The sequence below is a fragment of the Pezoporus wallicus genome, unplaced genomic scaffold (genome assembly GCF_028554395.1).
Source record: "Pezoporus wallicus isolate ANWC-B61680 ecotype Strahan unplaced genomic scaffold, APGP_CSIRO_Pwel_v1 scaffold_6885, whole genome shotgun sequence".
Taxonomy (NCBI): Eukaryota; Metazoa; Chordata; class Aves; order Psittaciformes; family Psittacidae; genus Pezoporus; species Pezoporus wallicus.
The window spans coordinates 1,963,588-1,989,820 of NW_026638858.1; the positions used below are offsets into that span (position 1 = coordinate 1,963,588).

General features: G+C 52.3%; 1 protein-coding gene across 4 annotated transcripts in view; it reads left to right on the forward strand.

The window, feature by feature from the left end:
• The first annotated feature begins 992 nt into the window (after positions 1 to 992).
• Positions 993 to 26,233, forward strand: part of DUSP8 (dual specificity phosphatase 8) — a 41,804-nt gene continuing 16,563 nt past the window's right edge. Inside the window, exons 1-3 of one of the 4 annotated variants that reach the window (XM_057412876.1) lie at positions 993 to 1,100; positions 15,558 to 15,953; positions 22,155 to 22,293. In XM_057412876.1, the coding sequence (XP_057268859.1) occupies positions 15,723 to 15,953; positions 22,155 to 22,293 (370 nt within the window). In that variant the 5' untranslated portion in view covers positions 993 to 1,100; positions 15,558 to 15,722. Of the gene's footprint in view, positions 1,101 to 1,419; positions 1,550 to 1,995; positions 2,093 to 2,465; positions 2,685 to 15,557; positions 15,954 to 22,154; positions 22,294 to 26,233 lie in introns of those variants that run through there. The other 3 variants (XM_057412878.1, XM_057412875.1, XM_057412879.1) reach the window with 3 other exon arrangements.

Here is a 26,233-nt window from a genome sequence, read left to right on the forward strand (position 1 = left end):
GGCAGAAGGCCAGAAGGGCAGCCTGGGAACCACTGATGAACCAAAAATACACAAAAGTGCATTTTCTGCCAGGAGCAGTGTGGCACTGGAGGTGTCCCCTGGGAATCTCAGCAGCCAGGAGGGTCACCCCCAAAAAAAACCTTTGCTGCCCAGGCCACTCTTTCCGTGGAGTAATCTGTCTCCTTGCAAGAGAGCATCACCCAGAATCAGTCATTAGGGTTGGAAGGGACCTCTGGAGATCACCTAGTCCCACCACTCTGCCGAGGCAGGGCCGCCTAGAGCAGGTTACACAGGAACACATCCAGATGGGTTTTGAGTATCTCCAGGAAGGGAGAATCCACAACCTCCTTAGGCAGTCTGTTCCAGTGCTCTGCCACCCTCAATGTAAAGAAGTTCTTCATATTGAGGAGAAACTTCTTTGGTTTATGGCCATTGCACCTTGCCCTGTCACTGGGAACCACTGAGAAGAGCCTGGCACCATCCTCCTGGCAACCACCTTTGAGATATTTATATGCACTAATGGGATCCCCCCTCAGTCTCCTCTTCTCTAGACTAAACAGGCCCAGCTCCTGCAATCCCTCCTCATGAGAGAGATGCTCCAGACTACTGCTCATCTCTGTGGTCCTCCACTGGACACTCTCCAGCAGCTACAAAACCTCCAGGCATGGGAGCCAACCGCGCAGCCCGTCCGCGGCGGGGGGCGAGCAGCAGCGAGTCCCGAGGGGCTCCGCACTGCCGGTGTGGGGGGATGCGCAATCCCCGCTCCCTGCGCGCCGCTCCGCGCCCGCGGGGCTGACGTCACCCTGCCCCTGCGCCGCCCGCGCTGATTGGCTGCGGGTGACGTCAACGCTGTCTTTTTTCCCCTTCTTTTTTTTTTCCCTTCCCCCGTTCCCGAGGCATGACCTCATCGCCGGCCCATTCCCGGCGGAGCGGCGCGGAGCAGCGCGGAGCAGCGCGGAGCGGCCCCCCCCCCCCCCCCCTCCCCCCCGCTCCCCATCCCTTCCCCGCCCGCCGCGGCATGCGGGCCCTGCGGCGCCGGCAGCCGCCGCGCCAGCGGACAGCCCGCGGAGCGGCGCGGCCGTCCGCGCCCGCCGCGCCGGGTCAGTGCAGCCCCTATCGATGTCCTTGCGATCGCGGGGAGGGGAGAGGGGGGAGGACGGGGACGGGCAGGGAGCGGGGGGGGCGCGGTGCAGCGCGCCCGCATGTGCGGAGCGGAGCCGGCATCGCGCCCAGCGTCCGTGGATAGCGCGAAAACATACACCTACACATGTACGCGTATAGATGTGCATAGAATGTATATAGATAGAGGGGTTTGGGTGTTTTAGGGGGGGGTGGAATTATTCTGGTGCAAGGAAAAAAATGAAGGGGGGTGCTGGGGATGGGGAGGGAGCAGCCCTGCAGCGGGCTGCGCCGCGGGGATTGGGAAGGGGGGGGCTGGCTCTCCGCGGCCGCGCATGTCGGGCGCGCTGCGCTTGTTTTCGGGGGGTGGTGGTGTTGAAAATCCCACCCTGCTTTCGCGGTGTGCGCTTGCCTGTCTGCGGTGATGCAGGTGAGGAGGGGGTTTGGGGAACTGCGGGGAATGCGCGCTGTCCTGCCAGGCCGGGGGTCGCGGGCTGAGGGGTTTTCTCTCGGGGGCTGAGGGCTGGTGTTTGAGGAGTCGGTGTTAACAGCGCTGTGGTTTTTCTGATGATGAAAGAGGTTGGAGTGTCGCCCTGTGTCCTTGGCGTTTAAACGAAGCCGGCATGTGTTCAGCAGCGGGGGTTTTCATGCAACACTTCACTGCTGAAGCTCCAAAGGCACTGCTAGCGATTAATGAGTTAAGATGCCCGTTTAAAATAATCCTCTCCACCACTCCTAATGTGCATGGACCGATTGATCCCCCCCTCGCAATTATTACGAGTGATAAATGTCACTTTCTGTGCTGAGTGTTGGTTGTTTTTAAATATTCCTGGTTATTTCCCTTATTGATAAATAAGTTCCCTCTTCTTCCTGCTCCCCCCTCCCTTTTCTCCTCCCCCAGAATTAAATTCCTGAGCAACAGCAAAAGCTGATGTCAGTGCTTCAGCTTGCATTGGGGGAGCTCTGTGCACAGGTCAGTAATTTGCGGTTTCGTTAGAAGGAAGGACGCGGTGCAGTGCTGTTCTGTTAAGGATATTTGGATTTTTCTAGGCACAGATGCATTTATCCTTCGTATTGTGGTAGTTATGAGCAGCTCTCTGGTGGGAGCTGGGCGCTGCAGCAGCATGTGTGGAGGAGACCATCCCAAGCAGTTAGTGATGACAAATGCATTGGGAATAGTTGACAGAGGTTTCAATCTCCCTCTGATTTGGGGTATAAAGGCAGAGCCCTCACGGGAGATGGTCAGGGTACCCAAGAAACCCTGAACAGGTAGCACTGAAGATTGCGCCTGGCAGTCCAGGGGCCATGTTAACCTTGAAAGCAGCTTGCCCGTGGAGCGGTGTTTAACATTTGCTTGCATTGTCTTTCTCATCGTCTTGCGTTGAGGCGAAAGGATAGGGGCACAGCTGCCTACGCGCCTAAATGTGGCTGTGGAGAGCTTTGTTTTCGGAAGGATTAGATGCATGGGAATTGGTGCTTATGGGTTTGGCCTTGTCTCTGTCAGATGGGGTTTGCTCGTGCTGTCGGAGGGTGTCCGTGCCAGGAGGACTCTCTCTGCAGAAGAGGTTTGTCAGGGTTTGTCAGGGTCTGGTTGGGGGTTCCTGTGCTCACTTTGGCTTTGCTTGTAACGGCTCCCAAAATGAAATAAGCTGCAGCACCGAGAAAACCTTCCTGGCCATAGCTAGAGGTATTTGGGAATTTAAAATGCCTGCCAGGGCTTTGCAGGTGTCTTGTCCCCAATTTTGCCTGTCACAGCCATGGTGGCAGAACTGGATATGTAGGACTGTTCAAACACTTGACCCCAGAGAGGACAGTTGGGTGCATGAGCAGCAGATGAATGCCCAAATACCTCTTTGCAATGGCAGTAGGCAGAGATTCCTGCCCTCAGCCCGTCAGCAACATGCTTGAGCAGCACAAAGCTTGGGCTAAAGGGTCTCCAAGCTGAGACGGCAGCACCTCACACCAAAAGGCTTTTAACCTAACAGGTATAACCCCCATGGCTTCCAGTTGTCCCTGCCTTGTGTCAACGCAGGGTGTAGGGAAGGAAAACCTAGATCTAGCACTGCTGTTTAAATCTAGCTGCATCTATGCTTGGGAGAGCGGAGCAAAGTGGCCAGAGTCCTTAGGAACATTCACTGGGGGCTCTGCATGGAGATTATCCCTGCAAATATGGCACCATCTTTGTCTGCAGAACATATTTTTGCTGGGTGACACGCACCTTGATGAGAAAGCCACTGAGATGTCTGCCTTTAGAGAGCTTAAATTCATCTAAAATTAAATGCAATGCCACTATTACTACCAAAATACCCCCAAAGGCTGGGTAAGACGTTGCATACTCCCTGTCCCATACTGCCAAATTGGATCCTGGGAGGTGGGAGAAAACTAGCTTTACCCCTGCAGCCACATCCCCCCCAAAAGACCTCACTAAAGACTGGAAACCTGTTGTGGCTCTGGATTTCTGAAATGACTTCTCTTAACATCAGTATGAGTGAGTCCCCTCTCCATTCCTACCTCTTACCTCTGCACCAGCTGCTTTAATCTATGTAAGAGATAAGAAGTGTGTTATGTAGGTGCTTTTCCTCTTTGTATTTCTCCACCTGTAAGTGAGGCTGTTCTTAGGGATCAGAGGTTAGTTTCTCCCATGCACAGCTTAGCTCCCAAAGCCCTGGGTACAGGCAGGTGCAAAGCATGTTAACACTATCAGGAATGGAAGGGGGAAAAAGAGGTGCTCCGGCACTTGGCAGTCTTGATTTATGGTGCAGGATTGTAGGATGCTGCCATCATATTGAAACAATTCCAGCAGACTGAGTCTTGTAGCGAAGGAGGTGACAAAGAGATTGAGCTTGAGGCTGCTGCATCCTCCCTGCCTGGTAGGACAGTGGGGAGGTTGCACTGGCAGAGTTTGTAGACCTTTTTGCCCTCTGCTGTTGGTTTAATGGCAGTGATAAGAGCGAGATGGCTGCAGAAACAGACAAGTGCTCCCTGTCCTCCAAGCACAGTAGCTGGGTCTCACCCTGCTCTTTTCCCTGCTGCTATGCAGAGGAGCTCCTGCAGCTGGAGCAGCAATGCCGTCATTCCGTGGGGAAAGATCCAACGGGCTCCTCTGCATCCCCATGCCCTCTGGGTTTTAAAACCTGTTTTTCAAGCTTTATGTTTCTTCTCTGAAGATACACCTGTCCCGCCTGATGCCGGCTGGGAAGGAGGCACCTGATGTAATTATGGACAAGCTTGGGGAAGGGAGGTGAGTGGCCTGGGAGCATTCATCAGATAAGAAACTAAACAAGCTCTCTGCTCAAGATTTTCTCAGGCTTGCTCAGGAGACCTGGGTGTAATTTGTGTGCAGGATTATGATACAGCCAGGGGAATGTAAGGGGGTAAAAACTGACCGTGCAAGATACTCTACACTAGTGGTATCAGGGGCTGCCCTCAAAGCCAGGCAGAGCTTGTGGTGTGATTAGTGGCAGTGCAGGTTCCCACAGGGACAGTGGGTGGTGTATTGAACCTTAGTGATGTCCTGGTGGCTTTGCTTGCTCCTCTGATGGAGGGGAAGACCGTGTCATGTGTCACATCCCCATGGGAGAGATGTTCTGACAGAAGCAGACCAGCAGTTGAGACCACGGTGGAACATACAAAGCTCTGGCCTGGCTGAACTGTCTCCTCTTTAGCATGAGGTCATGGAAAGGAAAACGGTCTCATCCCTTCTTCTTACCAAAGGTGTTTATAGACTTTCTACCCCTATCCTTTGGGTCAGTGCTATCTGAGAATCTCCTTTGGCTCTCAGAAACTTCAAGGAGAGTGAGAGTAAGGGAGAGCCATGATGGGGGACCATGGGACACTGGGGACAGAGCCCCGTGCAGCCTATGCCAATAGAGTGCCAATGGCTCCTGTAGGATAGCTTGCTCCACCTCTCTGCTATTTGGCTTTTCCTCTGAGGTTTTGTAAACACAGCTGGACATGGTAATCTAGCTTGGTGTGAAGGGAGCTTCTTCCTTTCCTTTGCCCAGAGCTTCTGTAGGGTTTTGTGCTTCTTTAGATCTCCAGTTTCCAAAACTGACAGGTCATACTTGTTTGTGTGATGCCTTGGAAGGATCAGGATTTCAGAAGGTGGGTGCTATAGTAGCCAGGATGGGATTGGAGGAGAACCTGGAGGTGCTCACTGGACTTTGGTCCAGCACATGAAGAGTCTCATAGTGCAAGCAGGGAGTGCTAACAGCACAGAAATGCAGGGACTGTGTGGCATGAAGGTGAAATAAATGATGCATTTTGCATTGAATTAAATTAAGAGCATCCCAGCAACCTATCTGGGGCTAGGAATCCTTCCATGATTCCTTCTTTCTTTCCCACTCCTCTTACGCATTTTCCCACGTTGTTTACTGTGTGTGGAAAGCCCTCGTGGTTCCTGTTCGCTCACCCCAATGTGTGCATGCATGACTTGTCTGCCTTCATTTTATCATTTTTTTTTAAACCAAGCCTTCAGGTCTCTTGGGGCAGAGACCTTGTGTTCTTCAGGAGTGTCTCTAGAGCGCTTTATGGTGCTGTATCATTTTGCAAAAGGGGCTCTCTGTGCAGCATTTCTTTATGCTGAGTTATGGGGAACATAATTTCTGAGCCTCCTGATGACTGACAACAAGTCATTTGGTGACCAGAATGACAAAGCAACCTGTTCTAGTGTTGGCATTAGCTCTGCTTTAAGGGAGAGAAGGCTGGACCAGATGAGCTCCTGAGATCCTATTCAACCTAAATTATTCCATGACTACTCCATGAATACCCACCATCCTGCTTCTCCCAGGCTTTTGTAAAATACCTGTTATTAGGCAGTGGTGGTGAGGGGACATGAAACAAGGTGGACCACAGCTTTGATCCTGTATGGAGATTCCAATGACAGCATGACCCTGGCATCCTCCCCTCCACGGCACGTGTCCTCCAGCGCTGCTAATGATGCAGTGCGTCTTCCCGGTTCGTCTCTGCCGACCCAAGTTACTCATCCAGAACATAGGTGCGCGGTGTGCCCACATCCACCTCTTTTCATCTCACCTTTTTTCTTCCTTTTAATAAGGGATTTAGTCCTTTGAGGAGCACTGCTGTCTAAAGCATATGGTAATTCAGCTGATGCAGCAGAAGCTCTGGTAGAAATTTCAGTCTGTTTATTAGGTGGTTGCAGGGTGTTTGTTTTTTTTTGTCAAGCAAGTCAAGCCCTTCCCACACATGAAACCTGCTTCTGCTTAAATCACGCATCTCCCATTGAAATCCAGCCCCTCCTGGGTAATGCCAGGCAATATTTGCTGCAGACAAAGAGGGTCCATCAGTCTCTGGGGCATGCTGTTGAAAAGAAGCAACCAAGAAGTATCTACAGCATCTGATTGTTTTTGCGTTGCCTCTAACAACCGTTGTTTCTAAGCTTGTGGTGGCAGCCCAGTCCTCCTTGAACTGTAGCTTGAGTGGAGTTATTCATGCCATCTTCATCTGCCTTGGCCGGCAGCCCTGCATGGGGAACGGGCAGGCACAGCCTGAGCTTCACTTGGCACTTGAGGCTGTTGAGTAGAGGGCTGGTGCAGAGGGTGCCAGCACTGCTGACTTGTGAGCTAGCCTCTGAAAAACCGTATTAACTGCTTTGCTGCTGTCAGTGGACCTTGCAGGGGTGTCCCCGCCAGCTCTGCTGGCTCAGTGGGGCTAAGACCAGAAGTCAAGCAAGCTTGGAGCTCCCCTTTACACCTTACTGGCTGCCCACCTCAGGAGCAGTTCTTCTGGTGGAAAGTCAAAAGGATGCAGCAGGACAGAAAGGTGACCCAGAGGGTTGAGCCTCCAGCTGAAACTGAGCTGGAGCTCTCTGAATGATCCTGTGGGGTGGTGAAGGGACAAAATGCCTCCCATGCACCAAGAGGAGTTGACTGCTGCTGCAAAATACCCCAATGCAAATCTCTGACTGGGCAGAATCTCCCCAGACACATCCTTTTGTAAAGCACTTGCATTGTGCCATTAAAAATAGATCGGCGTGTTCTCTGCTTGCTTGCCGAGTGCTGATGCCTGGTAATTCTGTGTCGTCCTCTCAATCCCTTCTGCTTTGAGCTTGGCAGGCTCTTTGTCTGGCACCTGAGCAAGGTTCATTCAGCAGTACCTGATATAAAGACTAGCATGAGCTCTGTTGGAGTATAGCAGGATGGGCAGGAAAGTCAGGAGGACTGAACTGATCTTAGCTGGGGGTCAGCCAGCAACCCTAAAGGGGCAAGGCTTGGTGTGATGACCCAATGCTTTCTGTTGCATGATCAGAAGAAGGGATGAATCAGACCTGCTGGTGTGGAAATGAGCTGGAGGATGTTAAAACTCTGGATGGATATCATGATATTTCTCTGTTTTTTTTTTTTAAACTAGGGTTAATGTATATATGTGTATATATCTATATACACATACTTCTTCAATGTCTGCCTGGAGTTGGTGAGGGGAATATTGCTGCTCATTTCCGCCTGTGAATGAGTTCATCTTGCTTCCCACCAACAATAGCAATGATAATACGGATTAAGAGAGAAGATTACAAAATGCTCTCAGTAAAGAGGCTAGGCTGTAGGATTTCATACATGAAGAGCTATGGCATCTGACCAGCAACCTGTAGCTCGACATGGTCAATGGGCACCTGCTTGTCCAGACACTGTGAGGACAGAGGAAGACCTCCAAAATGCTTTGTCTGACCTCCATGTAATCTCAGGTTAACAGAACAAAACCATCCGGTTATGAATCACAGCCCCCAAGGGAAAAGGAAAGAGTGGGACAGGAACATCAGCTTGGGTTTTGCTTTGTCTTGTGAGTTTTTTCTAGATAAAGGTAATCCTCCAAAACCAGGAGTTGGTGCATCCTCACTGGGGCTGTGGTAAGAGGTAGAGCCTGAGCTGACTAGTGCTAATTCATCCCAATCCTGTGAGCAATTTGGCTATTGTGTGTGTATTGGAAATTCAGCAAGCCTTGAACCAGGTCAGAAGAGCCTTGCAAAATGTGTTTGCTGCCCTGGGGAGTGTCTCATCCCATGAAAAGTCAATGTAGCCCCTTGCATCTGAGTTGAATTCTGGGTCTCTGAAGGAAGGCCAGAGTTTCATCAAGAGGTTTCAGGGTGGCATAACCGTGGTGGGCATTGGCCTCTGCTGACTGGAAACCTGTGCCAGGATTTTCACTTGCACCTTAGTTTGTGCCACTTATCATCAAAAACTGTGTAAATCCTGCCAGGACACAGCAGCGCTGTTTTTCAGAGAGGCCAGGGGTCCTATTTGTCATTTAAATATGGGACACTAATGACACTGTGCTGGGTGGGTGCCAGCAGACTGCCACTGTGTTTGCTAGGTACTTGCTCCACCAGCCTTGGCCTCATCTGTGACTGTCCCTGGCACTGTACTGACATGGACAAGCTCATGTCTCTCAGGATTGTCCTTAAGCAGTGAAATGCTGGCATATTTATCTGCAGCCTCGAGGAACCACAGCTTAATCCTGTGCTTTCTTTCATTTAGCATGTAGGTGTTGTGGGAAAAGAGTGTGCAGATTCTGGAGACCCTTTCATAAATATCCATCAGGTATTTATGGTGTCTGGTATCCTAGGACAAGAGAGCGGGACCAGCCCTACAGCAGTATCTAACTGCATACCTTTCTCAGCTGCCTCTGTCTGCTCTTGTTGCAAAAAGGCAAACAAGCTACTGGAGATTCCCAAGATAAGCTTCTGGGCTCATGGGGTCATGCAGCAAATGGTGGGAAGATCAGGCAGTGGGCAGCAAGGGCCATTGAAGCATCAGTAGGGCTAGATTTCCCTTCTCCAGTGTGATGTGTCCTCTGTGATATGTGCCAAGCTGCTCAAAGCTGAAGGTGGTTTTTGCTCTGAGATGAGAGCCTGGCCAGCTCTTGGCTTGACAGGATGAGGACAGAAATGGGATAGCATTGGTATTAGAAAGCAGGATGCTTGGGAGCTCCATCCTCAGTGTGGTAGTAGTGATTAAATGGCTGGCTGATTGTGGGTAACCTTTGGGCTTAGCTTGTGTAGGCTTTAAAATGAAAGCTTGTGTTTATGCTGAAGGGGAAAATGTATAAATCATCTTAAAAACACAAGTCTAAGACAAGCAGATACTGGCCTTGTCATCAAGACTCTGGCTAAATTCCCTTCCCTGCTGTCCTCATTGGCTTTTCCTGACCAAATCTCCAGACTGACCACCATGACTGCAGTGAAAGTTTTCTGTGAATGTCCAGTATGCAAATCCTTAAATGCACCTGGGTTGCTTTGGTGGAAGCAGGCTAGGAGACAATTGCATTTGTAGGCATAGCCCATCCAAAGTTGCTGGCACAACATCAGGTGGTGGGAGGGGATGAGGGAACCTTTGCTTGGCTCAACTGGCCTCCAGAAGACCTGGTCTGCCTTGCAGCATAAGGGGTGCATGGGAAAGGCTCCCTTGCAGCTGGGTACATTCTGTCCTCTTTCCTTTCATCCCTGTGTTCCTGTCTGTGGCTTGAGCATGAGCAGCCCCCTAGCAGCCATGTACCAACGCTGACCATCCCTGTGCCACATGCCTCAGCACTGCATCCCTTGTCTGGTGTGAATGCACTGTCTGACACCCTTCTGAAGGACATCCTGGTCCTTCAGCAATGTCCTCTGTTGGAAAACATCTTCTGGACTGAGGGCTGCAGGTGCAGAGGGGAAATGGGAGGTGCAGGGTGGGAAGCGGGCACTGCTTGCAGGCATGCAGCTCCTTGCAGGGCTCCCCACCATGCTGCTTCCAGCCTACGGGAATCGAAAGGAGGCTGCTGCAGAGAAAGGAGGAGGGGAAGAGAAATTAAGGGAAAATCATGAGATCAGCAAGCAGCTGAGCATGAAACCCTGGCAAAGGTGCAGCAGCTGCCTCCTGATGGTGTGCTGTGGGAAGAAGGGGAGGCTGCTGGGGGAGTCCTCTATCTGCCATGGGAAAACCCTCTGTGGGTCTTGGGGAGTTAGAGCTGGGCTGCTTACCACATTGCCATTCCCCAAATCTTCACACTGCTGTGGCTTGGGAGGTGTCATTCCTCCCATCCTTTAGATTCACTGGGGAAAGGTGGACAAGCAGAGTTTGTGTCTGGGTTAGTGGATGTTGTTAATGGTGTTTCCCAGCCTCGTTTTATGGAGCAGAAGAAAAAAGACACTCCATTTTTTTTCATTGTCAAGCAGAGAAATCTTTTGTGCTGCCTTTTAAAGGGACCTTGAGTAGCTGCTAAAAAATCAGCAACAGTTACATCACCTCCAAAGCGGCTATTGCAGGCACCTGACAGCTTTGTCTCACTGCCACTTTGGGGGAATCATTAATGCTCCAAATTCCTTGCCCTTGGAGGAAGCCTGCATCTATCTCTGGGAGGGAGAAGCTACTACACATTTTGTGATGTTGTGAGTAGCAGAAGGGGATCAGTAGATGGGCTGCAGTTCACAGCAGATGGGGTGCAGCAGGAGGACACATCCTGGAGTTTCCTAGCCCCATCCCATTTGCTAATCTGGGTTTGTCAGCCCATGGAGAACCCAAGCATCTTTCTGGGGAGAGAGCTGAAGGCACTGCAGTAGCATCGCCTCGGGCTGGAGGCGCAGCCGTTGCCTGGCAGCTGAGGGTTTCCAGGGAAACCAGAGGTGCTAACTTGTTAATGAGTCCCACGTCCCTGATTGCTGCTGCAAAATAATAATAATTAGTAATAGGCCCGTGATTTAGGAATCCCTCAAACAGCATGAGCCTGCCGAGGGGAGTTCGCTAAGTGCCAAAGCACTTGAAAGAAATGAGGGGATGGGGAGGAAAAGAAGGGTGGAGGGCTTGGAAAAAGTGCCATTGTTTACATCCTAATAACTGTCTGGAGAGCTGGGGGCCAATGGGGTCCTGCCAGCATCTCACTGGTAAGCCTAGGGCTGTGGCAAGGCTGACCTGGATGGATGGATGGAGGATGGGTGGATGGACGGATGGATGGACGGATGGATGGATGGATGGATGGATGGATGGATGGATGGATGGATGGATGGATGGATAGAGGAGCCCTGGCCAGGCAGCATCCTGCTGCAGGCTTCAGAGGACATGGATGTTTCCCCAGGAGGGCTGCAGAGGGAAAAGCCAGCTCCCTTAGCTCAGTGCTGCTGGGTGGAGATAGAGATGGCAGCTCTTCAGGAATGGCTGCTTTTGTGAGTTACTGGGGACAAATGAGCAGGCATTTCTCTGTGGTTCTCTTATGCCTTGGCAAACTCAAGGTGGAGATGCCATCAAAGAGCATTCTTCTGGGATGATCACCACAGGGAGTGTGCTGTAGATCCAGTCTCACTTACATGATGGAAATATTTTCATGGGGTCAGAGCTGCTTCCATGCAGCAAAGCTGGCCTGCCCAAGGCAGTGAGGGGAGATTCTCCTCAATACAATTACTAGCTTGGTGCAAAGGGTAGACATGCCAGTTAGTGAGGTTTATAGTTGCTGCAGACATGCGAGGCTTCCAGTTGGTGTCTCTGATACAAGAGAAACCAGATCTGCACCTTTGCCATACCACATCTCTTAGGTGAGGACCTTGTGCAAGGCATGAAATTGAGGGAAGCAGCCTCCACCTTGGTGACCTGTGTTGAGCCAGCACAGGGATGAGTTCCCGTGGTCTGCCATGACACACAAATAGACTCAGGCTGGGTGTGTTTCAGGTTTTCCTGCTCTCTTGCCTGACCTGACCAGAAGAGAGTCACAGCCAGGTTGATCACTTGCCACACACATCTCTGTCATGCTTGTGACTCACGTGGCCACCACGCCTCACCTGACATAAATGTCCATGAAAGTGACACCAGGGACACAGCCTCAATGAGAAGGCAGTTGGCCCAGCCTGTGTGCTAAGCTATGCCCGTCTTTCTGTCCCTTGGCTGCAGTGTGGCCTCTCCTGTTTGGATGTCCCCATTCAGCTAAGCCACTTGCCCATCTTCTCATTACAGGCACTCCAGGGAGAGGTGGGATTAAAGGATTATGGTAATGTTCTTCAGGAACACTCAAGAAGATTAGGATGTCTATAATAAACTGATAAGAGAGGGACACAGTTATATTTCTGAAATCCTAATTTAGGTTCCAGGTTAACCTTTTCCCCTGGTCTCATGTCACTATAGTGAGAAGAACCCTTATGTCAGCAGTGCTTCATGGCTATGCCTGTTCCTTCACTTTTCCTTTGACCCATCTGAGCAGAAGCAGAAAGACATCTTCCTTCTCTGGTAACCTTCCCAGGTATAGAGGCATTAGAGCTCATTCTTCTCAGAGACCATTTCACACACAGCCTGCAAGGTACTGTGAAGATCTCATAGCCTCTGCTGGTACCTGGGGTGTCTGTTAGCTGGGGATGAACCCACCACCCCTCAGCTTGGCTTCAAAATGTCCTGTGGTTGCTGGCAGAGAAGCGGCTTATCTGCTTTTGACCTGGCTAGGCATGCTCTTTGAGAAGTCCTTGTGTCTTGGGTCTGATGCCAAGGTTACTGTTCCCTACAACCACACTCAGCCATCTCCATCTCCCATAAAGGCCACCAGAAAGAGAGGCAGAATGGACTTGTTCTGCCTTCCCCCATGTCTTTCAGGTAGAGCTGGAAGTGGAACCTGGTTGATAAATCACATGTGTCTACCACCAGGAGAAGACCTTTATCTGGTTGTTCTGCAGAAGGGTGGCTATTAGATAAGCCAGGAAGCCTCTTTGTCTGTCTTCTCCAATCTCTTCCACCCAAACTCCTGGTCATCTATTAGAACTTCATGATTGGAAGGCCTCTTCTGCTGGCTTAATCCTCTCAGAGCAGTTAAGTGATCAAGGATCTGTTATCTTGCCCAGACTCGTCTATTTGTATCTGAGACCTCCAAAGTTTTCCCCTTGTTATCTGGAGAGTAGATACCACATTATCTCTGGAGGTACTCAGTGGGCCCCCTGTGTTGGATCACTCCTTCCTCCCACTTCAGTCTTTCACTCTCATCCCTCTGCTGTTGTATTATCCCCATCCTTTTTGTCTATTGACTCTCCATTCCCTTTCTATTTCATGGATGTAATTGAAGAGCAGAGAAGAATTTGCAGCCTGGTGTCCTGATGGGGAAGGGAGGCAGAAAGTGATTTGGGGAGTGGGGTGTGAAAGGAAGAGGAAGGGGAAAAGCTGGCTAATCTGCATCCTTTCTGAGTGCCCTGGCTCTATAGCCAAGGTACAGCAGGGGGTCTTCTGGCAGGGCGGTAGCGACGTAATGAGGCGTCACATCGCAGAGGGAGCCCGCCTCGCTCCCCCTCAGACCCCCTAATTAGAACTGTTTCAGTTTTTAAGCCCCCCTGGAGGAGTGCCGGGGGAGGCAGGAGGAGCGGGGTCCCTGTGGCGGGGGAACCGCCGGCTGCCCGCGGGGGGGCAGCTCTAATTGGAGTCACTGCAAGGAGCCGCAGAGCCATACAAGCTTGCCGTGGGGCTGGGGACAGCAATGCCACGGAGCTGGGGGACTGCCAGAATCCTTTGTGTCAGGAGGGACCATCACTAGTGCGGCTTTTAGGAGATGCACCCGTCCCCCGTCCCGTCACGTCCGTGTCCCCCCCCCCCGCAATTTGAATGAATGCATTGGCAGAGGCAGCCTGCATGTAATATAGGGGCAGGGGAGGATTACACATCCTAATGTGGCCTCATACTGGGAGCTTAGATCTAGAAGCTTGGGATATGTACCCTCTGCTTTGGGAGGCAGGTCTGGTAGCCCAGGGAAGTTGGGGCTGTTAATGCTGGAGTCATGAGCCAGAGCAAATGCTGGGACCCCATCCTCTATTCTGTGGCTTTCCATGCCTTTCCTGTGAGCTGGCTGTGTCCGTCAGGTTTGGTGGCTGGTGACTGAGATCCCTGTCGTTTCACCCAGTAGTGAAATGACAGGGACCCATTCCTCTCATGTGTCTTGAGCTATCATTGCAGTAGGTGCCCACACCACAGGGGCTTTGACTGTGGGAGCTTCCAAGAACTGCTGGTTCACTGGGATCAGCATGCATAAGCCTCCTTTAGTCCATGGGCTAAATCCTGGTCCTGCAGAAATCTTTACAATGGCCTTTCCAGGCATGGCATTCATAGTCCTTCTAATTCAGATGCATTAAATCTTCTCACAACAGCTTGTGGGTTCTCTCTAAAACACCGTCTGGCAGGAACAAGAGGAGCCTGGTAGTAGCCAGGGCTTATTTTCTGAATGACTGCAGCAGCATTAAAACCTAATGCCATTAAAACATGATTACAATGATGTATGCCGTTAAAACCTTAGAAGACATCCTGAGCTGAATGCCCCCCACCTGCCTATTTCTCCTGCAGACCCCATGGGTTGGACATGAAGGAACCTTGTTCTTCTGGTGGCACTTTAGAGAGAACCAGGCTTGACCCTCCTCAGCTCCTAAACGGAGCCCTGATATGTACCCCTGTAAACAAACCCGCTTTCAAAGTATGTGCAAGTTTGATGCTGGAAAGCAGCAGTCACTTCGGGGCCATCTTGATCCAAGTACAGCTTCCCACGGCCTCTGCCCTAATGCCTGTCCTGTTTCTTGAAGGCAGGAGTGAAGTTCAGCTCAACTTCTTGGCTTCTGAGAGAAGTCATTTTCTCTTGACTTGCCAGGAGGCAAGCTGGCAAGATACCCATGAGCAGGCTCTGATTAAAAGGCAGATCGAAATCCACTGTAAAATGATGGATGTGAGTGAGCAAACCTGATTTGGTGGTGTGTCTGATGGGCCCTGAACTAGCTATTGCCATGCAGCAGCAAAACCTTACAGCTGAGCTAAACTACTTCTGTGAAACCATTAGGTCTGTGCTTGGCAGAGGTCAGGAAAACAAAATTGAGTGCAAGGAGCTGTTAGGCTGGGAGCAGGGAAAGGAAGAGATGTCTTGCCCTGTGGAGGTGCCTCATGCCTGCCTTTCAAACATGGCATGTCAGGGCTGGCCAAGGTGGTCAAAGGTATCTGTGCAGCAGGAGGCTCTGTAGATGCTCTGACCTGAAAGGGTCCTAAACGAGATCTAAATGTGGTGAGAACCGTGGGGAAGGTGATTAGGGAATGGGCATGTGGGGCCTCTTCCAGTGCAAGTAGTAAGGGTCACCCAGAGAAACCATGGGTTAGCAGATTTGGAGCAAACCGGGTGAAGGACATCTTCATCATAGCTGGCAAACCATTCCGCTACCTGCCACTGGCCACTGGGCCTGTTAAAGTTGACATGGCTTCAGAAAGCTATTAAACAAATTCATGGAAGAAAGTTCCACTGAGGGCTGTTAAATACAAAGAGAAAACCTCTTGCTTGGGCAGCTCTGAAGCCACAGATGCCCTCAGGCTTTGAGAACATACCTAGAAAGTGCGGCTTGTTGCACTCTTACATTCTTCTAAGGGCATCTTCTGAAGGCCAAACCCTTGGGGATTTGGACCAAGGTGAATGTCACATCCTGCCCAGCTGACCAGTTGTCTTCTCCTTTCCTCTCTTTCCAGGTTCAGCACAATGAGTTGGCATCCTGGGTGTTAGCAGTGTGAGGAGACCAGGACAGGTGCTGCCCTGCTCACCCCTTACCCCCTTGCTCGTTTCCCCCAGGGAGACGGGTGTTGGCATCCTTCTGCCCCTTGCCCCCAACTCACCATAGAGGGGACAGGCCCGTTATGGCTGGGGACAGGCTCCCACGCAAGGTGATGGACCCGAAGAAGCTGGCCAGCCTCCTGCGGAACGGAGCAGAGGGCACCCTGGTCATTGACAGCCGCTCCTTTGTGGAGTACAACTCCTGGCACGTCCTCAGCTCTGTCAACATCTGCTGCTCCAAGCTTGTCAAGAGGAGGCTTCAGCAGGACAAGGTTTCCATCACAGAACTCATCCAGCCTGCCTCCAAGATGAAGGTAGGGGGTCTGTCCCTCACTTTTCCAGGTGGATGCTTGTACCCCTCTTCCCAGTAGAAAATGGAAGGGTGGGGGTGGGATGCAGACTGGCTTAAGGGCTGGCTACATGGTATGCACTGGCTATGCCTGGTATATACATCATCCTCTTCCATCCCTTGACACCAGTATCTGCTGGCATCTCTCTGGCACTCTTTGGGGAGTTGGAGTGTGAGCTCATGCAGCCACAGGGCTGTCCTTCAGGACCCGCTCATTGCTCCCACCCTGGTGACGTGGTTCCCTGCTCCAGGAGTCCTTCCCGGGCAAGTCTAACAGGTATATCAGCCTTCAGAGTTGTCCTACGCCAGCAAATAACTCCCCAAAGCCTTCCTGGAGCTGTAAACTTAATCCCCTGCTAAAAACTCTTCCCCACCCCTCTGTCATCTCTAACTCCATTCACGACATGTAATCCTCCTCCCCTGTGACACCAGAAGCTCTTATCCGGTGTCATGGCATATTATCTCTCACAGGCTCCTCTCTCTATAGCTCCTAGTTGAATAATAGAGGTGGCTCTGAGCCACAGAGCTGGGCTGGAGCCCTGGCCAGGGTGCCCCTACGGTGCCATAGCCTGGGCCCTGCCCTCCACTGAGATGCTGCTGGAGGCCTGTGCCGGTGGGTGCCGGAGGTTGGTTTTCTATCATAGCCCACCCTCCTACTAGCTTGCTTTTACCATTTCCCCCTCCTGCCTTGCGATTTTATGGCAAAGCGAGGGTAATTCAGGCGATTAATCAAATGCTGGGCCCAGCTGGAGCCATCTGTGGTGTGTGTCGTCCCCCCCCCGCCGCCCCACAGAGCCATTGCTGCCCGCATTGGCTGCCAGTGACATCACCCCGCTGGGATCAAGGGGACTCGCAGCACGGGGGGGCCAGGCTCGCGCCAATCTGCTGCAGTGATGCTCTGCACTGGGCGATTTGGAGGGGATTGCAGAGACTGATTCCTGAACGGCTTTAGCTGCTCTTAAATCCCCAGGGGAATAAAGCAGAATAATCAGTTTTGCGCGAGGTAGGAGGAGAGCAATACGGACGCCTTCCTCCCAGCGAGGGTCACCTCTGCAGTGGCCGCTGTCATGTCACGTGGAGCAGCATCAGCAGCAAAGGCAATGTGCAAGGAGAGGAAGAAGAGGAGGATAATGGGGAAGGGGAAAGCATGGAAGAGTTAACATCAGCTGATGCTGTCCACCTTCAACCCTGCAGCCTATGAGCTGCAGAGGAGCAGTGGCTCCCAGAGGAGTTGACTGGTCTGTCCTGGTGGTCCCTGTTCTGTTCTCATAGAAGCAGCAATAGCCTCCTTCCTGCTCCTGGATCGTTGCATAATGGTCCAAGTACCGGCTGTGGATGTGATTATAACCAGGGATGGGGGGAGCGGAGGAGAGGTGTTGCCTCCGTCTTTAGTTCATGCCTTTTTCTGTTCTTTTTGGTACGGCTGAAATCTCTCCTGGCACATCCGCAGGCAGGAGGCCACCTGCCCCTGCTGCTGCTGCTCATACGCTGGCTCTCCCAGTGCATGCAGCCTGGGAATTAATTAAGCCTCAGGACACCCCTGTGAGGTTAAGCCGCTTGCCCTGGAAAGCTGAAGTGGGATCCAGAGGGGTTACAGCCATGTCCTCATCTGGCATAAAGCAGGTGTGGTGGCCATGGCTTGAGATGCCCAAGGCTTTTCATTACACACCTGCAAGCTTGTATTTTCATGTCATGAACTCTCCTCTCCACCTTTCTCTTTCCCCCATGCCTCTGATTTCAGACACTTGGGTTGTAGATGTATTTTGGGGCCCCCAGTAATCAATAAGGTATGCTGCTCGAGGGGCATAGATCCTCAGAGGGAGATGCTGAAAGCTGGTTTAGATCTCCATTACCCTGTCTTCACCTGCCATCTCTGGCCTGCTCTACCCCTGGCTCCCCACACCAGGGCTAGGGAAGGCGTTGGGGCAAAGTCGGAGGGGCGGGGGGCACGGCTGGTGTTGGGAGCAGATGGCAGGAAGGGTGACATCAGTGGTGCGATTGTCCGGCTCCATTATTCCTTCTGACGGGCCTCCCGCCCTCCTCCTGTTTCCTGCTCCCGGCCAGCCGGGGCTGCCGAGACAAAGGCTGCTGGCAGCGACATGGGCCTGCCCGGGCAGGGAAAGGGCAGTCCTGAGCCCCCACCTTGCCTTGCTCCTCCTCATCTGCCCGGAGCAAAGAGAGCTTTTGGACAACCCCACCCAGCTCTCCCCTCCACTGCTCCCACCTGCTTGCAGGCAGGGGGGATGAGAGCATTCGTCTAATTTGCCTTTCCCAGTGTTCACACCCCTCTTTTCCATACTGCTATTAAGGAAGGGTTCCATTAATGATGCTTCTGGATGCTGCGGTTTGAAGCGATGCTGTGGGATGACAGCAGCTCCTGGCTTTTTTGGTGCAACGAAAGGAAAGGGCCGTTTGGTAGGAAAGAAGAAATAGGGAAAATAAAAATCCCTTTCTTTTTCCAATGAAATATGCCTACCATTGTGGGCATAGCTAAACCACCCCTCCCCGAACCCCTTCTTCCCATGGTGCCTTAGCTGGGAAATACCACAGCAGCAATTCATTTCCCAATTAGCAATAGTGTCCCTCCACACAAAGATGGTACCAACATAATATTCTGGTTTTGGTTTGGAACCCTTCTTTCAATACTAACAATAATAAATGCTCCCAATAATAAATTCCAGTAACAACTGGAATAATTCAACTCCTCAGTACAGTTTCAGGGGCAGAGGTTATGGGAAATTCCTGCTTGGGTTTTTCACTAGCATTTCTTGAGGGAGATGTTGAAATTTTCACTTCTTCAAGATCCCCCTGGAAAGTCTTTCTACCTCTCGACCTCTTGCTTCCTGAAACGCAGCTATCTCCAGAGCAGCTACAGTCACAGTTTGAGGCATGACAAGGGTCTCTTTGGGCAATTGGAATATTTATGTATTTGCATTAGGAGCATGGGTCTGCAAGCAGCTGTTTTGCTTGAGGGGAAGCTGGGGCTTATTTTTGAGCCGTGTGCCTGACTTCTCTTTATGTTGATAGAAGCCCTGTTATTTCAGTGGGGTGATTCACTGTGTTTTGAAACAATATGTGACTGAGATGTTGGTAGCAATTGGGATAATCAGGATAGCTTGCTCTTATCTTAGCCTAGATCACCTGAAGAGCATCATGATCCCTGCTTGGCAGCCAGGAAAAGGTGGAGCAGGGACAAGGACTGTGTTTAAGCACCCAGTGCCCGGCACCACATGTCCAGCCAGGGCTGGTGAGGGTGATAGGGAGCACTGGGCTTGGCGCAAAGGCAATAAATGGTTTCAGCTGGTGTTTGGTTGGGGCTGTTGGCTCCAGGCTGGCCATAGCCCCCAGCTGAGACGCTAGCAGGCAGGAGGCTTGTCCCTGGGGAGGTGCCGTGGGGTATATCCAGCAGTGGGTGGGTTAGCAGCTTTTCAAAGGCATTCAAGTGCTTGCAAGGCCTAGTCAACATCTTGGGGCCAAAAGACATTCTGCGCCCTAGCCACTTGCTGTCTGAATGCAGGAACCCTTTCTGGAGGGTGATTCCTGGGGGCTTGGTTACTTCAGCAGTCTTCGAGTGATGGGTGATGGGAGTTCAATACATGGGCAGTCTTGAACCCCCATGGAAGAGCTCCCACCACCAAGGTGCTGCTCCTCAGAAGGACTCCTCTGTTGTCAGCTGTGCTTCTGCCGTATGTTAACACCTGGAAGAATCAGGAATCTGGCCCTGAGCATCTCTTCAGGTTTACCCTCCTCCTCTGCCCCACTTAGCTTTTAACCTCTGAATATTTAAGGCCAGAAATGGGGCTGAACATTCCCCTGATATCAGGAGTGTGTGAAGTTAATGAGAGACCATGGGGACCTGATTAAATATCTCCCTCTCATTTCTCTTTGTGGCAAGGAGCAGTGACAACAGCGTGGGCTGCCTGTGTGCTCCATGACAGTTCCTCAGGACCATCTTGCAGGCATTCTCGCCCCAGTAAGTGGGGTATTTATTTTCTGCAGCCAGGCCATGCAAGGCCAGCACTTGTTTGGCATTTACATTGAGTGAAACCTTATAACTTTAATAAGATGTAAACCGTGTCACACATCTCTGCCGTTGCTCAGCAACCCTGCAGTAATGGCCCAAACAAAGCCTCCCCATGTGGAGGGAACACTAAATCCTATTGTGGGATAATTCTGCTTGGCCAGATATGCTATCTCCCCTGCAGCCACCCTGGTCTGGACCATGCAGCCAGGATGAGTCCCTCCCCTACCGCCACTCAGTCCCCAGCTCACTGTGCTTTTGGGGGAGATGCTTTTGTTAACCTGGGGCTTCAGGAAGAGGACTAGATTTTTGGGATATGCTAACAGTGTGCTAGGGGGGCTTGAAGGGATAGTGGCCCTGTTAAGGACTGGCAGTCTTCCAGCTCAGAGTTGGCTCAGCAGCTACTGTGTTTCCCTCCAGCTGTGCTTGGATGCCCTCCTGTGAAAGTCCTGCTTCAGGGATGGGGGAGGCAGAGATGCTGGTATAGATCCTCAGCTGGCTTGCCCCCAGGTGGATTCAGTAGTTTTTCAGTGTCTTATTTTAAAATTCACATGTCCTTTTCCCTTCCCGCTCATCCTGCTGCTGCCTTTTCAACCCTCCCATCTTCCTGCTGACCTGCAGGGCCAGTTTTGCTCTCCAGTTCCTGGTGCTGGGATGGAGACATGCGGCTCCTTTGAGCTTCCCCCTTCCTAATGCAGAGCTGTGCATGGTGCCCTGGCAGGGATTTCTGCCAATGCAGGACTGTCCTTCTGCTGCAGCGAGGAGACATGATGAGCTCAGCTAAATCAGTGCGCCCTGGAGTTTTAATTTGGGTGGCGCTCATGTTATGAGCAGGGAAGCACCTGCAGCAGGGCGTGAAAGCAGCATTAATACTGACAGCAATCCCGAGTGAATCTGCTGTGGTGGTAAGACAGGGCATGGCAGTGAGACAGCAAAAGGAGGTGGGTACCTGTGAGTGGTTCCTAGTTTGAGTGGTCTCCTAATGAGATTTTGGAGAGGGCCAGGCAGGGGGTGGGCACTGGGCAGCTCCAACACAAGCTGGAGGAGAGATCGGCTTGGGTGTGTAGACCCTGCTTCCCTGCCTGCTGCTGCCTCCTCCTCCCACAGTGTGATGGATGTGCCTTACCCCGCTGGCTGGGAGGGCAGGTGCTCAGAAGGCAGGCATATGCCATCCGCATTCAGCAGATGCATTGAGCCATGCCTGTGTGAGCATTTTTACCTTCTTTTAATGCATGGACCTTCATGTAGGTGTAGGAATGGTTGGCTGTACTTTGAGTGCTCTTGCTGCAATGTAGCCATCACCAGGCATGGGAGGACTCCTGCCTGCAGACAGCTGTGTGCCTTCAGGGTACCCCACCATCTCACCTACCCCAGAGACTGCAGCATCAGGCAGTAGGGCTGGGTGCTGTTTGTGGTGTGTAAAGTCACATGAGAGCAGCCCAGGAGCTCCTTTCCCGCTCCCCAGCATATCTCTACAGTGTACAAGCACTGCCATGCATTAGAAAAGGAAGAAAGAGCATCCCCTGAACATCCACTGAGCTAAAGAAAAGCTCCTTCATCCCTCAAGGGTGATCTGCAGGTTTGGGTTGAGCTTTCAGAGGGGTAGTGCCTACAGAGGTGTCACTGTGCTGGAGAGCGTCTCCAGGCTGAGGCCTGAAGAGCACCATTTGCTCTAGCCACAGTATGAGGGCTGTGCTAGGAGCACCCCTGTCTGCAGAACCACCCCCCAGTCCTTGTGACACCAGCCAGGACACAGAGGAGTATCTGAGGGCAAAGGCTGGGTGGGGAGGAGGTGGTGGAAGAAGTCACAGTGACTTCTGGGATGCACTTAAGTAATGGTAAGCTGAAGGTGGGCAGTGGGGAGGAGTGACACTATTTCAGGTTAGGGTGCTCAGTTCTTGCCATCAGCGGAGCTACTCTAGCAGGCAACTGCACCGACATGCTTGTAGCCGTGAAGCAGAGTCCCAGCCTGCCTGGACCCTTCATGTGATGATTAAAAGCCAGCTTGTGGGGATGGTGTAGAGCTGTGATCTTCTGCTTGTATGACTGCTAAATTCAGCTTTGCTTCCCATGGCTGTGTGGGCAGCAGCACCCCCAGCATTCAGCCTATTTCTGCGACTCCCAGTTTTCGCTGTTCCCCTGCAGGTGGAGGCAGAGGAGCACCAGGACGTGGTGGTCTATGACCAGAGCACACGGGACGTGACCGGCTTGGCTGCTGACAGCTTCCTCTCCATCCTCCTGGGCAAGCTGGACAGCTGTTTCCACAGCGTCTCCATCCTTACAGGTAGGAGCCCTGGGCTACCACTCCACCTGGCACTCGTGCCCTAAGTCCGGAGTTACGGAGCTGTGGTCACACGTGTCCATGTGCGTCTGCTGCCCTGGCCACCGGTGGCTGTGGTGGTGGAGGGCAGCCCTGCACGCAGACCAAGGAGGCCCAACCCACACTGGCATTGTTAGGTCCTCCCTGTGCGTTCATTCCTTGCACTGTCTAGCACCCCACCACTGCACCCACCAGCCAGGGTGCAGTGAGAGAAGAGGCTATGTGGTGGTCACAACGGCATAGATCCAGACACCTTCATTCGGCCATTGTTACACTGCTTCATCCCTGGTCAAAGCACCAAAAGCCAGACCTGGTTCAGCTCTTCTGTTCCCTCTCGCTGCTGTTAAAGGGAAGGCTGGAGAGGAAATCCATGGATGTGCTGGGAGAGGGAAGAGGAAGGAAAGCAGGGGCAGAGGGTCATCACTGAGTGAGTCAAGGTCTGCTGGAGATGGTGCTTTCCAGGCGTGAGCACACAGGCAGGAGGAGGCACAATGCTACCCTAATTACAGCCCTTCTGCATAACGCAGGCAACCGATGAATGAAATACTCCAACTCAGCAGAGAGGAGGAGAAAGAGGCAGAGAGCTGCTGAAGGGGGAGTTAAAGCTGCTTTTAATTCCCCGTGGCTGGGACATCTTTGTGGCTGGCTGCCCACCTCTGAGCTTGCTGCCTGTGGAGGGGTGGGCAGGTGCTGCCCCTTGGCCCTGCTGAGCTCAGCCAAGCTCCTAGATACTGCCAAAAGCAGAGATGGGATCACCTCTGTTCCCCAAGCCCATCCTCATCCTATGGTGATTGGGTATTGCTTTGTGGCTCACATGGAGGGTACTGACCTCCGTGTTCCCAAGGCATCACAGGGATGGAGGGAGCTGCTGTTCCTGCCAATCCCGCAGTGTAACAGACCTTTGGAAGGGGTAGTTGTGATGGGGAAGGTGGCACAAGCAAGTGGCATTCAAGGGACCCTGCCTGTGCAAGGCACAGGTCAGTGCTGCTGGATTGGAGCAGCTGCATTGTGATGGGGAGAACAGAGAAGAGAAATAGTGGCATAAACCTCCCAGTTTGAGGGTTTCGAAAGCAAGCAGGGACTACATGAAATCACAGTAAAGCTGATTAACATGGCCCAGGCTGCAGGCGCTTGGCTGGGACCTGCACTGGAAGATGCCACCATGAGCTTGCTATGGTGGCCCTTGGCCTGGCCCAACAGCAGTGCCTGTGGCTCCAAGGTTGTTGTGGCATAAACAAGGGTATGGCTTGGTGCATGGTGCAGGAGAAGTTGGATTCAGTCACATCTGGAAAGGAATCTGCTTAGTCACCAGGACAGGTCAGGAAACAGCCTGTGCATGACCCCAGCACCCCACAACCTGCTGCCACTTTCCCAGGGTTGGGCAAGAGGCAGCACTGTGTGCTGGCTGCAAACCCCCATCCCCGAGTCCTCCTGAGGCAGGGATGGAGCTGGGTAAGGTGGCCCGGAAAGCCTGGGAGCTTTCTGCTCCCTGGAAAAGCAAGGGGAGGCTTGGGGGCCCCCCATAGTACTGGCACACCACAGCAGCATGCATGGCATGCCCCATGCTGGGTGAGCATCAGCAGGGTGCCACCCCCTTGCCATCAGCATCACCACCACCAAGCCTCCATAAGCAAATCTGCACCTTCCTTGGGCACATACATACTCCGTCTTCAGGGCAGCCATTTCCATCCCTCTGGGCTGCAGAAGCCCAGATGCCCAAGCAGGAGTGTGGCTGTGCTGGGTGCCGAGCAAAACCTTAAACCACCCTAAGTCAAAGTGCTGCAGGACCACAGCCTGCTGTGGAACATGGACCACCAGCGGGTGGAAAAAACGGGAACCAAAGTGTAGAACACTGGGTCATGGCGGCGGCGGTTTACATGGAAATGGTGACTGGAAGCGGCTGCAGAGAGCATCCGGGGAAGGCTGGGCACACTGTCCGACAGGCACAGCTTCCTCCTGCCTGTGCTGTGGGCAGCAGACGTGTTGTTTCAGAGGCAGCTCTGCAGCACTTGAGAGCTCTGGGGCAGGATATTTGGGCTGGGCCTGATTCTGACCCCTCTCCCTGGTGGGGTTTAACCCCTTGGTCTACCCACTCCAGGCTCAGTCACCTTGTCCCACCCCAACCCATCCTGTGTCCCAAAAGGAGTGCCTGGATCCTCCCTGGAGGTGGCTTGTGACCCCAGTGGGGAGTTAGCCTGGCAAGGGCTGCTGAAATTTCAGGGTTCTATCCTGAAATCTCAGCCTGCCCCTAAATGGATGTCAGCACCTCAGGGAACCCCATCCTGAGTGTTCCCAGTCTGGTGTGGCAGCCATATGCAGCCCCTCCGTGATCCCCAGCTCTCATCAACCCAGGCAAAGTGACACACATCCAGTCTTTACTGTCCCCATCTCGTGCAAATGCCTTGCTCGGCCATTCCTGCTCAACTGCAGCCCATCATTCATGAGACCCTTGAAGCAGCTGATGGAGTCTGGTGGGTGAGGACAGAAGAGCTAGGCATGAGGAGCAATGGCAGGGACCCCTCAAGGGTTAACAGCTCAGAAGCAGCGATTCCAGCAGGCTGGGAAGGAGGAACCTGAGTCAATTATTCCCAGTCTTGGAAATCATCAGCTTCTCTTCTTTTTTCCCCCCTTTTTTTTTTTTTTTTTAATTGTGTAAGTATAAATAGTGCTGCTTGCTGCCCTCCATCCGTGGGAGCAGAAAGACTGTTGATTTATATGGTTTTCCTGACATCACATGAAGTGGTGGAAAACTGAATGGAGCCAACATTTTTCCTGCATTACGTAATGCCCCCTCCCTCCCAGCCCAGCTCTGCTATTCCTGCAGGAGCCTGACTGTTCTTTAACCTTTGTTTACTTCAGCACAAACCCTTGCTTTTTTGCCTTTCTTTTTTTTTCTTTCCCTGCTATTTTTTGCCCTTTTTTCTTCTTTTTTTTTTTCGCTTTGCTTTTTTGCCCCCCTCTTCCCCTTTGCAAACACCCACTTGGATTTTATTAACAGCTATTATCTGTTTATGAAGCAGCAGCAACAGCAGCGGTCTGGCTCCAACGTTCCCTGACGGCTCCCGCATGCCAGCTCTTGTATTGGAGCCTGGCCAGAGCCAAAGCATGGTGCTGAGCTGCTGGGTGCCGAGTTTCACCAGCTCCTCTCCATTTGCCCAGCTGCAGTGGAGGGTGGGGAGATTCTCCTTTACTCTCATTCAACAGTTAAAAGCGACAGCTGAGGGCTTGGGATGCTCACCCAGATGATGCTCAGGCATCCATCCTCCATGGTGTCCTTGGGCTGAGCGCTGGGCTCTCCTCTCCTGTGCCCAAAGCCATATGCCACCTGGAGAGGACAGCAGGGTGGCAGTGTGACCAGCAGCCTGGACTGCTGGGTTTGGGACTCTCCTTGCACAGCAGAGGCTCTTTACATTGTGGTTTCATGAGCCAGGGGAGCTTTATCATTGCAATATCATTCTCTGACCTGAAACAGGCCCCTCACTTGCTTTCTGAACTCGAGTCACAAGCTTTTCATCTGGCTTGGGAGCACGTGTGATATCATATTCAGCCCCCTTGTACCCCCCCCCCCCCCCCCCCCAACCCCCCCCCCCCCCCCCCCCGTACCAATTCTTCAAGGAATGTTTAAATTTTCCAATCCTGTTCTTTCTAAATTTGGAGTGTCTGTTTACTCCCAGGATTCGGAAAGAATGTGACAATATCATCAGCGAGAAATCCCTCCCAGCCCTCCACTCGCCATCGTCCTCAGCAGCGCTGGCCATCACCCAGGCTCTCTCCAGCCCGGCCATCCAGCCCAGCCAGGGAGAGCTGTAATTGTATGGCAGTGGTGATCCGGAGAGGGCTGAGATTTGGGAGATTTCAAGGGAATCTGCCAAAGGGAGGTGACTTGAGAGCAGACAAAATAAAG